This window comes from Scardinius erythrophthalmus, assembly GCF_964197995.2.
Source record: "Scardinius erythrophthalmus genome assembly, chromosome: 13".
NCBI classification, from domain to species: Eukaryota; Metazoa; Chordata; class Actinopteri; order Cypriniformes; family Leuciscidae; genus Scardinius; species Scardinius erythrophthalmus.
The window spans coordinates 9,837,340-9,853,722 of record NC_138233.1 but is presented as its reverse complement, the minus strand read 5'-3'; the positions used below and the strand labels follow the sequence as shown (position 1 = coordinate 9,853,722).

Sequence of the window (16,383 nt, the reverse complement as noted above, 5' to 3'; positions counted from 1 at the left end):
ATGAGGACAGACTTGTACAGTGTTTACGGTAGAGCAAGACAACTGTGGCAAGCCATTTGAACATTTATTCCTTAGCGTATCTATTTAGTTTCTTACATTTTCAATCCATGGTATGATTGGTATAAACATCCACTTGCATTGATTGTTTATTCAATATACCTAAATGAAAGTAAAATTCACACATACAATCATAAAATCTCCTAGACAGCAAAGAGATTCAACATAGAGGAATGAAGACTATAGTGCTTTTTCCAATTGACATTAACAATCCTAATAGTAGCCTATCTATTCCACTTTTACTATAGTATTTATTTGTTATTTTCTAGTTCATAATTATTAGTGTCTACTAAAGAATAACTATGTAGGATTCAACATGTGGAATTTACTTGTTTGTATTTGCAACTATATGAAAGTGACTGCTAACAATATAAGTTAATGAATGAGTAATAATGACAAATTCAGTATTTTTCAATACTTGAAATAGAATGTAATCAGTAATGAATAGTCAGTGACACTGAAAAAAATTAGTTGGACAACTATTATTTACAAATAAATTAGAAGTATATATCATTGTAAATATGTTATACTTTAAATATGTTAAACTGACTTATAAATCGCGTTAACTCTTGTATAACTTGTAGAAAGTTGAAATCGCTCAATTATTTTGATGAGTTAATGTAAAAACATAAGTTATGGCTTATGACTCATGACTGATCATATCATTTTTACGGTTATTTTTAAACAACTATTTATTCAATGAGGAAGAATAATGCTCAAACTGCTTGCCATAAGCAAGCGGCCTCTAAATGCCCCACATAGGGGTATGTCACAAAAGCACGCAAACAGGCGGCGGATGATACTGGGTTCAACCGAGTGCATTGGTTTCTCCAAAGTCTGATGCATTCAGAGAGTGGTGGTTTTGCGCGAGATGCGAAGAGTAATGACACATTCTGCCTTTATTCTTCGTGCGAGCTCCAGTTTGTACCTTTTTCACAAATCAGTGGTGAAATCCACGGAATGTTCCATTAACAGGAACAGCTGAGGATCATGCCGCACCGAATATGGGAGAGATGTGAAGAATTACAAGGAGAAATGTCAGCGATTGCGATGCTCACAAATTAACAATCAGGTAACGCACGCGCCCGCGTCTTCGTGTTGATGGCGTGGATTTCCGTGGGTTTTCACGGTCTTGAATGCATCGCACATAGGTATCAGCGTGTTTTTATATCTTGTCCCCCTAAAGCCTTGAGCCCCTCCTTGTTTTGTTGCTGTAATGCTGTAATGTTTACATTGGATTGGAAGTGCACGGATGGATTGGACGCGGGTTTGCTTGTCTCGCGCTTGTCTCCGATGTGCGTGATTGTGTGCACGCGCAGCGCAGGTTTCACTGGAATCGGAATCGCTATTTTCTCGTGAGTTAAAGATTAGGAAGGAAGGTTACATTGCGGCGTTTTCTCTGCAGTGAAGCCACGCGAGAGAAAATGCTGCAAAAATCATTCTGCCCCATGCGTGCTTAGACGAATTAAACTCAAACATTATTAGAAGAAGAAGAAAAAAAAAATGGGGCACTTTGCCTTCCTAGTTCTTCTACAGTCTCATTAATGCATTGAATGGTGCGTTTTCTAGATCAGCTTAAGTCCATATTTTTGGTGTCAGTTTATGAACTTTAAAGTGCATTGAATAAACAAGATGTTACTCTGACCGCTTTGAGACGCTTGCATGTGTTTCTGTCCGCTGGCTCGCCATTTGGCGCAAGGCTTATGTAACAGACTGGGCTGTGTCACACTGTCTCTGATGGAGAGACGGATGAGAACTAGAGAGAACACAGTTAGACTCCCCAACATGATGTTTTTCCCCCCTGCTTTTCATTTAGTACACACACAGTGATATCAACACTAATAATACACATTGTGTTACTATTATGCATTATTATTATACCATAATTTAAAACAATGCTTAAAATGTTTTGCAATGGTAGTTTATACCTTCATCGTAAATGAACTTATGTAATAAAATCAGAAAAGCAACTTAAACCTGAAAACTGCTGAATGTAAAGGATTTCTATTCTACTCTGATTTCTATACTTTTCTGCTCTTTTTATATAATACTGTTATAAAATCAGTATTTATATTGTAAAATAATATTGCATGTTAAACACTTACATTTCTGACACATAAATTAATATTTTATTATATTTTTGCTGCATAAATTATAGTATTTTATTAATACAAATGAATGAAAATGTATAGGCTAATATTGCATTTATTATGTTGCAGTGGTTTAGTGAAATATTCCAAAAATTTCCAAATATTTCAAATTCCATTTCAAATTTTTCTTGATTTTGTTTTGAACATAGCCTATAGGAGACGGTCAGTTTCAATTCAAGGAAACATTTTAGAGAACCATGAGATGGTTCAACGAGTGGAGAAAAGGACTTCCACTTGCAACAATGGTTTGTTTGGTGATGTTTATTTGACATTATATTTAAAGCACCCTTTTGATCCCTTGACATGCTGTTTGAACTGCTTTAAGATTATAAGTACCTTGTGCATTGTACTGGTTTAAAGGAATTAATTAGATGCTGTCTCACTGAATTGTAATATACAACACGACTGTGTTGCATCACTGTTGTTTGATCGCTGCAACAAATCCCTTGTGACAAACAACATCCCCTTTATCTGGGACTACCCATGCTACCTCAAAATGAATGTCAGTGGCATAATAAATCATCACCGATAACATGCACTGCTGCCATGCTTATGGTTAATGTTTTGACTTCTGCACAACACAAATCAACTGACTCCATCTGTTGGATTGCAAAACAATGTTGGGAGCTGCTTATAGTTTGTTTCTTGGTTTGTCAGTGATTTTGACTTATGGATGCTCCAAAATAACTTCAAAGTGAACCATTGTGAACAAAAATATTAATATTTACACCAGCATATATAATCTATCATGATATCTAATTATTCTCAATAATAATAATTCTAAATATTAAAATACAGTAAGCCTATTGAAGTTAGCTTGTTCTCTTGAAAAACACAATGTGAATTGTAAAATGGACTGCAGCTAAACTGGACCAAAAACTAGTGTCCACGGACAGTGTGAATGCAACTGGGTCCCTTTTTAATTCGATTAACTTTTTTGGACCACTTAAAGTGGTTTGAGTTTGTTTTTAGTAAAGAGGAAGTGTGAAAACACCCGTAAGGTTGGTATCAGGCTGGAGCAATTCGACCAAACAGCAGCATCTAAAAAGTGACTGGCTGTCTGTCTATTGCGTGGTAGGTTTTAGAGGAAGAAGGCGTGACTATATACAAGCACAGTAGCACACAACCACCACAACAATACTGAACAGCACCCATGTTACAGATTATACCCAGTTTGAATGCATCGGATGTAATAATAAAGGAAACAACAACTGCACGCTATTACAAGTTTGTTGGATATAAGTTAACGGATGTTAGGCTGCGGAAGAATATGTATTTTCTCTTTCTATGCTGAAGCTCAACAACAAGATCAAGCTCGCGGACGTGAACTAGGAAACGGACGATACCTCATTTTAACCATGACTGTTTGCTAGTGTACCTTGGCGATTTCTTTCGGATTAGTCTGCAAATTCATCAAACAAGACAAACTGCATCGTTTTAGTCGCCAACAAGCAGCGCGTGGACGAGTCGGAAACTCGCGCGCCATTGAAAACAAGTAAGCTCGGTTGGTGTGATCATACTTTGGTTATTGGACACAAAGCTGTCATGTATCAGCTAAATCCAAACCGAAAACACTCTTGATATTCAAATATTGCAGACTGTGTAAATGAGGCGTTCAAGCCAAACCATGTTTCTTTTGTCAGGGGTGCATCCCTGCATTTCCTGTTTAGGGCTTCATCTGCTCGGGCTATATGCTAGTGATAGCAGTTAGGGCATGGGAAGTGCATGCGATTGATTTAATTCATTTAATGCAATGCACAAACTCCGTGTAGTGTTGAGAACATTTTTTAAAAGCACGAGGACAACTGCGGATGTTTGCACGAGCTCCGCGCGCGCCTGTAAAACTTCGGCCTTGCGACTCTTTGTGCTATTGTTGATCTACCGCTGGGCCCCGGTGACCATTTTATTTGTTTTATTCATAGGAAATGTGCACTGTCCTCATGTGAAGCACGGACCATGTTTTAATCATATCCACAATCCCATTCAAATGATTATTTCTGATAAAGCGAGGCACGCGAGGTTTGGTGGCGCTCCTTTGTTATTGCTTTGTCTATGTGGGAGCACATGGCCATCCACGCTTTTGTTGTTGAAGTTACAGCTCCCCCTCTTTGTGGCAAATCAGCCCCGTCTTTCCATTAAACACTGTTTGTAAATATTTGCTGTTACTTGTTTTCTTATTTTACACATGGCATGGAACATTTAAATGTCATGTAGTGTGATGAGAAGTTTTGCTTGCGTGAACCATGCACACTTCACTGATTTTGTTAAGAGAAAAGTAATAGAAATGTGTATATAAATAATACTTTACCTATTCATTCTGATGCCTTTCAGTGAAGTGTGATGTCTACTTGCCTGAAAAGGCTGGTTTTATATCATTTCTAATCCCACTGTCTTCTGGTTTACTTCAAAGATTTACACAATGAAATAATGTCACAATCCATAAAAAATACAATACAGCTTTTTTGAGGCAAATACAAGCATATTTTAATTCAATTAGTATTTCACTGTTCTTGGTTTCAAATGGAAAATGACCTATTTCTTTTAAAGCTATTCATGCTGTTTTGCTTTGAGAGCAGGAGGCTATATGGTCTTCACATTTTAAGTCCAGGGTAATTTTTTAAAGGAATAATTAACCCAAAAATTGTTGTTAGCTTGTATGCTGTTTTTTATATGAAAGGAGACATTTTGAATAATGTAAATGCTTCTGTTTTCCATACGACAGATCAACCACAGCTGACTACAATAGACTGAAAATAATTTTTACTGAAAATTTGTTCTCAAATGTCATTGTCCTTCAGGTTTGTGCCCTGCAAACAAAAGGATCTGTGAACAAAATATAAATGCAACATCATGCAAATGGGACTTAAACTGGGTTCTTGCATGCTAAACAATAAGTGTATCACAAGACCTCTTGCCTCATGTTTTGAAAGGCATGTTATTACAGCACCTCTCTTCTCAGTCTGTCAGTAGCGCTCTGGGGTGCGCTTCCCAAAAGCATTGTTAGCCAACAAGTTCTGTCGTTATCAGCATAGTTCAACGAGTCGCTGTTTCCCGAAACCATAGTTCCAACGAACATTCGCAAATAGCATTGCAAAGTTGAATGGTTGGAACAGCAGCTCTCGAGCTGTTAAAAGCATAGTTTCTTGTTTGCATGACTTAGTCCTTATCTTGAGTAAAATAAGCAAGCTGACATTCAGGACAATCTATATCTTTCATTTTGAATATATGCAAATTTCATTTACATCTTTTAGTTTGTCAACAGATTTAAAGCACCGTTTTTGAAGAGCGCTCGTGTGTACGTGCTGTAGTAGGCTACATAAGAAGGAGCCTATGATTGAATCTGGAAATTAAGCAAAATAACTGAGAAGAACATGTAATTTATTGCAGAAAGATCTGGCATTAATTTTATCATAAACTGATTAATTAAAATAAGTTATTAATAAGTCCCAGATTTGGGACAATACGTTTTGTGGAACCAGTGGTGACTAGCTAGTTGATTTCTTCAACAATGCATTGTACTGTGCAAGTTAAGCAGCAAGTAGGGGTGGGAGATATGACCAAAATCTTATATCACGATACAAGTAGGCCTAATTGTTTTACTATATATATCACGATATAGTTATTTTTGCTTTAAACAAGGTTTTTATGATAATAAAATGTTTGATACTATTGACATTTCATCATTGAAAAAACTCAATTGGCACAAAAAAACTAATAGGCTACTAGCCTGAGAAAAAAAACCCTCAAGCTTACTGAAGGAAACAGTAAAAAAAAAAAAAAAAAGTATTTACAAGCATAAGGACAAAACTACAATAAAACAAATGAATTAGACCTGCCTGAAAATTATCAAGCACTAAATAAGAAATGCTACATAAATTGTATAAATTAATTAAATATAGTGCATAGTCTTTACTGTGTGAATTAAATATAGCCAACATGTATTCTTATTAAAGTTACAAAAGTGACTCAGCAGGAGTGAGAGATATTCTCTTTGTCTTTTGTTGTTTTATTAACATTAATGACAGATGCTGCAGGTTTATTAGGCTGCTGTCATTTTTAGACGCACCTCCTTCCGAAAAGCACAATATGTGCTCTGATCAGTTCCCTGGACCAGTGTGTTGTGATTGGTCAACCACTTCGAGCTTGTTTTTTAAATGTCACGCCACCATTACTATAACCATGAGTTTTGACATGCTACTAAAACAACTCAATCAGGCCTTGCCCTTTATTTGCTTATACCTTGGGCGGGAATTATTAAAATGAGGGATATCGAGGTTGGAGTGGATTTTAGTTGGAGTGCTTCATAATTTTGCTGACCATAATAGGTCCTCTTTAATTAACTTCAGTTGAAATGCACAATAAATGACAACAAAAGTTTTTTCTGTACATCATTATTCAATTTACAAAACCAATATTTCTTGTGTTTCAAACAGAGTTCCGACAATCTGAAGCTGTTAGACACAAGTGCCTCTTGCACTACTGGTTCCCCACCCCAGGCAGGTGTGACTCGTTCGTACGACGTCACAAATGCGACCATGGGAAGTAGCAGTGAGTAGGCGGCCATCAACAGCCCCCTTAAACCAGAGGAGGGTCGTCGGGGAGCCTTGCATCACCCCTCTGCACCTCAGGAGAAGGTGGGTCAGACAGTGTCATATTGAGTTTGATGAAATTAGCATTCGAGTTGTACATTTTATAAAAAAAAAAAAACCTCTGCAGAGGGACTACTTACGTTATGTGTACGTTCATGTCCTAGTCCTCCAGTACGACGTCAGTGGGGGCAGAGAGATAGACCTGCTGTGCACACTTCCCTACATCAGGATGAGAACTTCCTCCACCCTGTCTTCTCCCAGCATCAGCAGATTCCTTTAGATGAGTCCAGGCAATATAGCCACACCAGTGCACCTCCACGCATGCTGCATACTGCCACACAGCCCCCCCAACAGAACTCCATCATGGTGGATCTTCACGAACAGGTATTAGTTCAAACGACAGTTATTCATTTAGACCATGGGTCTCAAACTCTAATTTTCTGGAAGCCACTATCCAGGTGTTGTTCTCCATTAGAATAAAATATTAGTGATTACTCTCGAAAATGTAACTATTCTTATTAAACGCTAAAACTATTAAACTATATCTTTTTTTTTCTATATCTTCTTGATTCTGAATAGACAACTAAACAAAATAACATGTACTTTACTGGAGGTTCTGTTAAAATGTTAATTGATGCAGTTTAAATATATATATTAATTCATTTCAATCAATTATTTTAAAAGGAATTATTTGAATGAATGATTCAACAACTCAAAAAGACTTGTTTCTCTACTGGAGGAATCAGTGTTTTTGAACAAATCGCTTGAATGAATGTTTCAATGACAAAAACATTTTTAAGTCACTTGTCGCCACTTACTGGTGTAACAATGTAATTGATACAGTTATCATTTGAAACATCAAGTTATGTTCAAAAGTGATCTACTGTACACTATTCTGATACAACTATACACTTTTATCCCAGTATTTCTGTGATCATTTGAATGTTTGTAACACAGAAATAATGATACTGTGTGGTCAAAAAGACTCTGAAGCTGTTTCATACCTATAAATGACAACTGCTCTTTCTGGGTCAGCGGCAGGATCGTTTTTTTTTTCACAGGTCTGTGATCGTATTTGTCAAAGATTTAATGATATAAAGGACAGAGCCGAATCATTGTCATTAAGGAATAAAATCGTGTTTGAATCGAGATTGCGATCTTTTAGCGATTAATCGTGCAGCTCTATTCAACACACTATTTGACGTTCACTATATAGAGAATTGAGTTAGTGATTTTGGGACACTGCAGTGCATAAGCAAACTTTTTCTGGTTGATTTTTTTTTTTTTTTTGCTATTTAGGCTACAAGTGGGCGTTTATTTGCTTTTCAGGCCTTTAAATATAAAAATAAATAAATGTGAAAAAAGTATTAATAAATACCAATTTAAATGTATAAAAGTGTAAAAACAATTAAATATTTGGCAGCTTAATAATCCTAAAGAGAACTATGGGAGAGCATTTGGACGCTAAACCAAAATTCATTGAATGAAAACTGATTTGCGAGGCAAATTTGAGATAAACTGGTAGTTTGAGATCCTTAATATAGACATTATCCCTCAGTTTCACAGACAAGGCTTAAGCCTAGTCCCAGACTAAAATGGATGCTTGAGCTGTTTTAACTGAAAATAACTTGCTCTGACTTATCTAAAAATATGTCAGTGCCATTGTTTTGTTTCAAGATTCACACCAGTAATGTTTAAGGCACGTTTATAAAATCACCTATTTACAATCCTAATTGAACCCAGGTCTAATCCTGGCTTAATCCAAGCCTTGTCTGTGAAAGTGTATTTACTCTGACTTTGATGTGAAAGCAATCAGATTGCTGTGATATTGCTGATATCAGATGATTGCTGTGATAATGAAAATCAGAGGTAGTGGTTGTTTTTTAACAAGTAACCTGAACTTTTTGTGTTGTCCTTCAAGATGCATCAAGGATCAGTTCCGATATCTTACACAGTTACCACGGTGACGACCCACGGTTTTCCCATCCACACCGGGCAACCTATCCCAGCCTGCAATGCTCAGCAGCTCCCAGCATGCTCGGTAATGTTCAGCGGACAGCTCTCTCTGCTCTGCTGCCTTCCTCCTCCAGTGAGTTTGAAAAGGAAGAGCTGGAATGTTAGTGAAGTTTGTGTAGAGCACACCTAACATGTCCCATCGCTCCAGCTTTACTTTAGCCGATGTATGTGTGTCCCAGGCAGCCATTATGCCCACCTGTCCCGCTAGCCAAAGATATTCGATTATGAGTGTTGTTCTGTACGTCCCACTCATGCTTACACATTAGACATTGGTATAAAGCTGCATTTCACGTTTTGATTTTCCTGTAGGCTTTTCCTTTGTCTCTAGAATGATTAATGACCTTTTTATGATGCAACTTTCAAGGGACAGTGTGCAACCCCCTTAGTTTTTGTTTGCATTGTCACTGCAAATGTCTTTGGGGTATTTGATCTTTAATGACAAAAGTGTACCTTTTGCTAATTTTACCATCTTCTCAAGTCATTGCATTTGTCAACATACCCTCCTCTGTACTACTTTTTATGTGGCTATAGTGATGCACAGTTGAAAGTCTCTTATATTGTGCAGAGGACAATTGTTTTTCAGTCCTCTTTACATTATGCATGCTTAATGAAATTATATAAACTAAAAAACTATAGGCTTATATATTATTATTATTATAAACCCTAAAGCTTTTGAAATGGTTTAGCGGATTTCGAAATAGTACAGAGTAGGGAAAGTGTTAGATATGCTTTAGTCCAGATTATGTTAGCATGTTGAATACAGCAATGCAGTATTCAATTGCCCATCCTCACTTTCTTCATGAGTGTATCTATGGTGTGAGTGACCCTTTTGTTGTCTGGTATTTCTCTGTCTGTCTGTCTGCAGCTCATTCAGGCCTGCACCATGCAGCACCTGCCAGTGTCCTATCAGGCATTTCCACCAATGATCTCCAGTGAGCATTTTATCCTTCACCCTAGTCCGCCAGTGCCGCCTCACCAGCCGCCTCATCTGCCTCCACTCAACCAGTTTGTTCCCATACAGCCCCAGCACCCGCGCATGGTGAGTGCAGATCACAACATCTATGAATGCTACTAAATGGAAGAGAAGTATTATTAATGTCCTTTTTATGCAAATAATAGTGTAAGAAGTTTTGACATATTATTTTTAGGGATCGACCGATGTGTATTTTTTGATTGCTGGTATCTTGGACAGCAGGGTGGCCGTTGGCTGGTATAAAGCTATATGTAATAGTAATATAGTGTGTGATAGATGTAATGATGGTAAATAACACCTGCAGGATAAGTTAGGGCTGCACGATATTTGAAAAAAGGTGCAATATTTAGTTTTTCTGCCATATGAAAACAATTTCACCAGATTTGAATAATTCTAGGATGATTGGGTTGATTTGTAGGGTATTGCATCTGCATAGAAAACAATAAACAAATTACAAGTATAGATAAATAGAACAAAGATACAAATGAAATAAGCAGTGCTTTGTTTTTCAGTGTTTTGTAGGCCTAAACCTTACAGTATTCAGGGACAGAAATTGAATAATCAAATGTAAAATAACACTGCGTAGTCTTCGCTGTATAAATTAAATATAATTAATAAATGTTATCTTTTTTTTTTTAAAGCTACAAAAGTGATTTTCTCTTTTGTTGTTTGATTTACATTGGTGACACAAACATCTGCGGGCATATTAGGCTGCTGTCACTTTAAGACGAATGCACAGATCCAATATAATGATACACATTGGGTTTCTTTCTCATTTGTTTACAACATAACTGATTGTGTTTACGAGGATACTCCCCGAGAGAAATTTTGCGTTCTTTCGTCCGTTCAAGCTCAAAAAGGAGAGAAATAGAACTGAAATTTTGTGCATTTCAAATAAATTACATTGACAACATGACCAAAATCTTCATGGTGTGTGTAATTTTATATTACTGTAGCTTTAAATGTAGTAATGCATTTATCTTTGCTGTTAATTCAACACTAAATGTTTTGTTACATATTTATGGAGTTGTAGTAGTGCTGTTTATTATATAAAAATGCAATTAATATAATTTGAGGAGTTAGCTTCTTGATGAATACAAACTAAAAGATACGCTTACTTTTAATGAGCTTATTTTTAATCTGCCTTTAGTGCAAAAACATCTTTACATTATGTTACAACTGAGAGTTACATCAAAAACATAGTTACAGTTAAAAACATAACTCAAAACTGTATATGTGATTGGATGAGCCATGTTTGAAGGTTGCCATGTTGTTCCCAATGTTGAGTGTAATGTGATTACTGTTACAGTGTAATTAGGAAAGCAAACCCATTACAATCTAGAGAAAACAGTTAGTCATTGGTAACCGATAAGCCCCCATAATGGATTGTACCCTTAAAAATGATATAAAATCAATGCTAAATGTTGGTGTGACAAAATGTATCCTTTATAAAATAGCATATAGTTTTATGGTATTAATTGTCATAATCTTATGCTACAGGTATGTTTTTTTCTTTTCTTTCTGGTTGTGCAATGTCTTTTATATGGGTGTATTCAGCCTCTGCAGAGGGTGGAGAATGAAGTGGATCTGCGAGGAGACCAGCATCCGTTAGGAACATTCTCTTATCCTCCAGCCCACCATCCACCAGCAATGACCCCCTCTGTCCCCCTTCAGTACCTCCCCCAGGAGCCCCTCCATCAAGAGCTACCCTATGGAGTGGTGAGATGTCTTTGCTTCTGTATGTCAACAATGCATGAATCGCAGTAAACAAGTCAAAATGAAATACTGATTTAAATGAGGAGCATTTGCATAAACAAGTAATGACATTATGCAAAAACTAGGGCTGTGGATTTAATTTAATTAATTAGTCATGGGAAAAAAACACATTTGACGCACCCGTATGATGACCCGTATGAAAAATGCCCCTGTATGAGTTTTTGTCTCATATTTATATCATATGATATAGTAGAAATGCTGCTAAAGTAGCTTTGGATAAGAATTGGTAAAAGAAAACTGATAATTTGAATGGTTTTCCTCATGTCTCTATTTCCTCAGCCATATCCGCACATGCTGCCGAGGCGTATAACTGGACAGAGGTACCGATTACAGCAGCCTCTGCCTCCCCCGCCTCCTCCACCGCCCTACTACCCCGGCTTCTTACCATACTTCCTGTGAGGGTCTTCATTTTGCCATATAAATTGTTTCATATTCTAATAATGGAATTAAGTAACGAGTTACTTTACATGTTGTATCAAAAAAAGTAATCTGATTACTTAATGCACGTTTCTTGTAATGCGTTACCCTCAATAATTCTATGAAGCCTTTGTGATATTTCTTTGCTGGAGTGAAAGAAAGGCCATTGAGTGTATTCTAATGATTTGTGATGCTTATGTGTTTGTGACCTATGAAACAGCTCGATGCTACCTGTGCCTCCAACTGCTGTGGGTCCTGCTATCAGTCTGGACTTGGATGTAGATGATGTGGAGATGGAAAACTATGAGGTAAATGAGAATCCTCACATGCTGGGTGATGCAGTCGCCCCACTGTTTGTATAACCTGGCTTGTCAAAATTAAGCCACTGATGGTTTTTATGTAAGGCCTAGTGAACTGCCTCGCTGTCTACTGATTGTATAAGCAGCTCGCTAACTTCCAAAAGTTTATACATCCTCATTTGCAACGACTTACTCATTTTCAATAAGAGTGACTCTGTGGGCATGTGCAGTGATGCAACAAAGTTGAGAAAAGGTTAACTTTATAGAATTAGTGAGTTACGTTATAGAATTAAAGCTAATTTTGGAACAGAGATAACATCGTTATCTTCTCACAGTTTGTGTGGAGAGTTTTGAACACTTGTGATTTTTCTCTCAGGCGTTATTAAACCTTGCTGAGAGACTCGGAGAAGCGAAACCTCGAGGACTAACGAAAGCTGATATAGAGCAACTTCCGTCCTACAGGTTCAATTTAGAAAACCACCAATCTGAGCAAACTCTGTAAGTGTTTTCTGTTATATATGCCCTCTGTTATATAATGTTGAAGTTTTGATTGTGACTTGGTATTGACTTTTCTTTCAGGTGTGTTGTATGCTTTAGTGATTTTGAGTCAAGACAGCTTCTTCGAGTATTACCCTGCAACCACGAATTTCATGCGAAATGTGTAGACAAGTGGTTAAAGGTAAGAAGAACATCTTAATGCACAATATCTGCATTGACTAACAGCAAAGCGCTAAGACGATGTAAATAGTAATGGTCAACGAATATAGGTTTTTAAGTGGCTGATGGCTTGTAAATTGCTTATGTACACAACCGTTCAGATGTTTGGGGTTGGTGTGATTTTTGTCTCTCATGCTCACCAAGGCTGCATTTATTTGATCCGAAATATGGTAATATTGTGAAATATTATTACAATTTAAAACTGTTTAAATTGGCATGCTGATTTGGTGCTCAGGTAACATTTATTATTGTTATCCATCTGAGAACAGTTGTGCTGCTTAATATTTTATTCAAACAGGATTCTTTGATTTAAAGAAAGGAACAGCAATTATTTGAAATAGAAATTTTAACACTTTTTCTTAACACTCAATTTAATGCATCCTTGCTGAATAAAAGTATTAATCATTTTTTTCCCTACTGGCCCCAAACTTTTGAAAGGTAGAAAATATTTATAATTTCATGATAATTGCTGAAATGAATTTTTTTTATTTCATATTTAGTAAATGTTGATTTAAGCAGGCACAGTTATTAGCTGATGCATAGATCAGGTAACCGTGTATAGAAACATCACTGGCTTGTAGAAATTAATCCGTGACATGTCTTGCAGACCAATCGCACCTGTCCAATCTGTCGAGCCGACGCGTCTGAGGTTCACCGCGATGTGGAATGAGTTCAGGTTTTTGTCCTTCACTGGAAAGCAGCACAAATCCTTGAGTGTGTTCTGTGAGTGGGGACACCTGATCTCCAGCCAAACGCAAATCTACCCCCCACCCCGCTCCCCACCCCACCTCTACAATAAGCAATCTTGGAATTTGTAAGGAACCTGTTTGACCTCTGCTGTGCGTCATTGTGTGAGTTTCATGAAAGCTACTGCCGCCTATAGCAACTTCCGAGTTCTGGAATTGTGACCATTTTTTTTTTTTTTTTTGGGTGCGTTCTTTTTCATCTTTCTTTTTCATTTCCCTGCCCTTGTTTTTCGCAGATTCCAAAGATAACCTGTAATACGTGTTGTGTTGGCATATTTGTTTACACAATTGAATATTCTCTAGTTGTTTGATCACAGATGATTAAAATCGTGCTTTAGTATCGTTAGGGACTGCGGGAGCGGGCCAAGATGACGGTGGTCTTTGGTTTTACTGTGCAATCAGACGAGTCGGTAAGACGCGGCTGCTCCGCCGGTGAACGACCATCATAGATGCATGTCTCTACAAGTGATGATGGGCTGAGGGACTTGTTAATAATCTATGTTTTGCAATAATGTATTGATCATTTGAATATCTTAATCCCGATTCTCTTTTATCTGCGAATGCTGTTGTGAAGGTGTGACTTTCAGTGGTTCAAAGTTCCAAGGCCTGAGGTTAAAGTGGGAAACGTAGACAAAAAGGACTGGGAAACGACGGGCGTGAATCCATCGGGAAAACTCCCGCTGGGATTTCACCACGGTCGTAGAGACATTGAGGAAGCTGTGGGGTTTTGGCTTTTGCTGTTTGCTGGCAAGGCCAATCTGACTGGCCCATGGGAACACAGGGACGAGGACAGCACACTGCCTCTGCCAGCTCCCACCTGGCTGCACTGCACAACCCACATCCATTCTGGACTGGCCCTCTTCATCCCACTCCCTCACACTCAGCTGTGTAACTCTTTCTCGGCTAGATCCAGGAGAACATCTCACGGGCCACGCGCGGACTGTTCTTTTAGACTAGCAATATTTGAATCGACGGGATCCACCGCATTTCAACCACAAGAGGAACGTCGGACGAAGGCCATGGGGAGGTCGCATTTGCCTTTCCGGAATGACTTTTTGGGAAAGGGTGGAAGACTTTGCGGAAAGCAATACGTGCAATGAGTGTGAGAGGTGAACGCAATGTTTTGACCTGATTTTGGAGGACTAGGCCATTTGTTTTTCCTCATTCGTGAGCCAAATAATCAATATACTCTACAAGATTTTAGCTCTGCCTTCTCAAGACCTTGACAAGCACAAACCTGTTACTAATCTTCAGTTCCTCTTTTAAAAGTATACGTTTTTTTTTAAAGTGGTGTTATTTATTTCTTCTCTCGAGAGCGTTTTTGAAGGATTCGGTCGGAATACTAAAGCATCTTTAGCGCGTTTTAGTTTGCCTCCCGTTGTCAGGTCTCAGGCCATGTTCACAGTGTCAAGTGATGTGAAAGAAAAAAAAAACATTGTATGCATAGCCTTGGTGTGAAAGGTTGCAAATTATCGTCTTGTTTTTAAGACAAAAGAATGTTGAAACCCTCTGTATTTCTAGCTACGCCCTCTCCTGTGTGCCAGTTGACTGTAGTCGTTCCACGAAGATCCCAGGCAGGATTCGAAACGGCAGAGACGGAGCGTTAGGGTCGTTTAAAGAAAAAAAAAAGATGCACTGTATAACGCTCAACTTGTGGTTCACTCGATTCCAAAAACAAACCTGAACGTTGTTCGGGCGAAAACTATGAACTATTTGGGTATACTTTTTTTTCCCTAAGTACTTTAATTGTAGGACTTTATATATATATATATATATATATATATATATATATATATATATATATATATATATATATATATATATATATATATATATATATATATATATATATATATATATTCCTGAGTCGTTTGTCCACTGAATAGTCATTGTAACTCAATAGACACACTGGCTTTCTCGGGTAAAGGGACTCTCTCATGAGAATGTGAGTATCTTGCGTTTGCGTGCCAGGTAAAAAAAAAAAAAGCCATTGTCATGAATTTAATCCACACTTTTGATAATTAATCTATGTATACATATCTGTTCACTGGCATATATTTTGAGTATAACAAAAAAAAAACAAAAAAAAATTCACTCAGGGCCTCTCTGTAATTGAAAAATATAGGAAAACAGTCCATTTCAAATTGGATTGATGCCATGGAGATATATTTGGGTATTCTGGGTTGTTTTCCTCAGGCCATGCATATTTTAAATGTAATCAACTTAACTAATATTCCTTTTTTTAAATAGTGGTGAATATTATTCCATTATAAGACTGGCATGCAAAGAAAAAAAAAGATGAAGTGACATGTTGTATCGAGTGAGAATAGGCTTTTCGTCAATGCAGCCGACCATTAGCGTATGTTACTCAAACCTGTTTTCCAGCCGTTGCGTTTTTCCGTGTTCTTGTACTTAAACCACACACAAAGGTTGTAATCCCGTTGAAAAAGGTGCCACGGTGCACACTGTTCTAACTAGACCACTTCCAAGACTATTCTTAAAGTGTTTGCATGATTTAAGGATTAAAAAGAAAAAACGAAGAAAACAAAAGACTAATAAAAAATTTAATCTGTATTTTCAGTGAAAGATATCAGGGGTGGGCAAGTATTTAATTGTGCGCAATATGCATGCATGTCTTACCAG

General features: G+C 37.4%; 1 protein-coding gene across 4 annotated transcripts; it reads left to right on the top strand.

The window, feature by feature from the left end:
• The first annotated feature begins 840 nt into the window (after positions 1-840).
• Positions 841-15,355, top strand: rnf44 (ring finger protein 44). 4 transcript variants are annotated; one of them, XM_081382522.1, is made up of 11 exons: positions 841-1,129; positions 6,641-6,841; positions 6,961-7,180; positions 8,718-8,837; positions 9,678-9,851; positions 11,343-11,504; positions 11,841-11,956; positions 12,199-12,286; positions 12,654-12,775; positions 12,857-12,956; positions 13,602-15,355. In XM_081382522.1, the coding sequence occupies exons 2-11, from the start codon at positions 6,735-6,737 to the stop codon at positions 13,662-13,664; spliced, it is 1,272 nt and encodes a 423-aa protein (XP_081238648.1). In that variant the 5' UTR covers positions 841-1,129; positions 6,641-6,734; the 3' UTR covers positions 13,665-15,355. The 4 variants fall into 4 exon arrangements, with proteins under 4 accessions (XP_081238648.1, XP_081238646.1, XP_081238647.1 ...); XM_081382520.1 differs by having other exon boundaries at positions 1,038-1,129; positions 8,718-8,885; positions 13,602-15,024; XM_081382521.1 differs by lacking the exon at positions 841-1,129 and adding an exon at positions 3,570-3,702.
• The last annotated feature ends 1,028 nt before the right edge of the window (positions 15,356-16,383 follow it).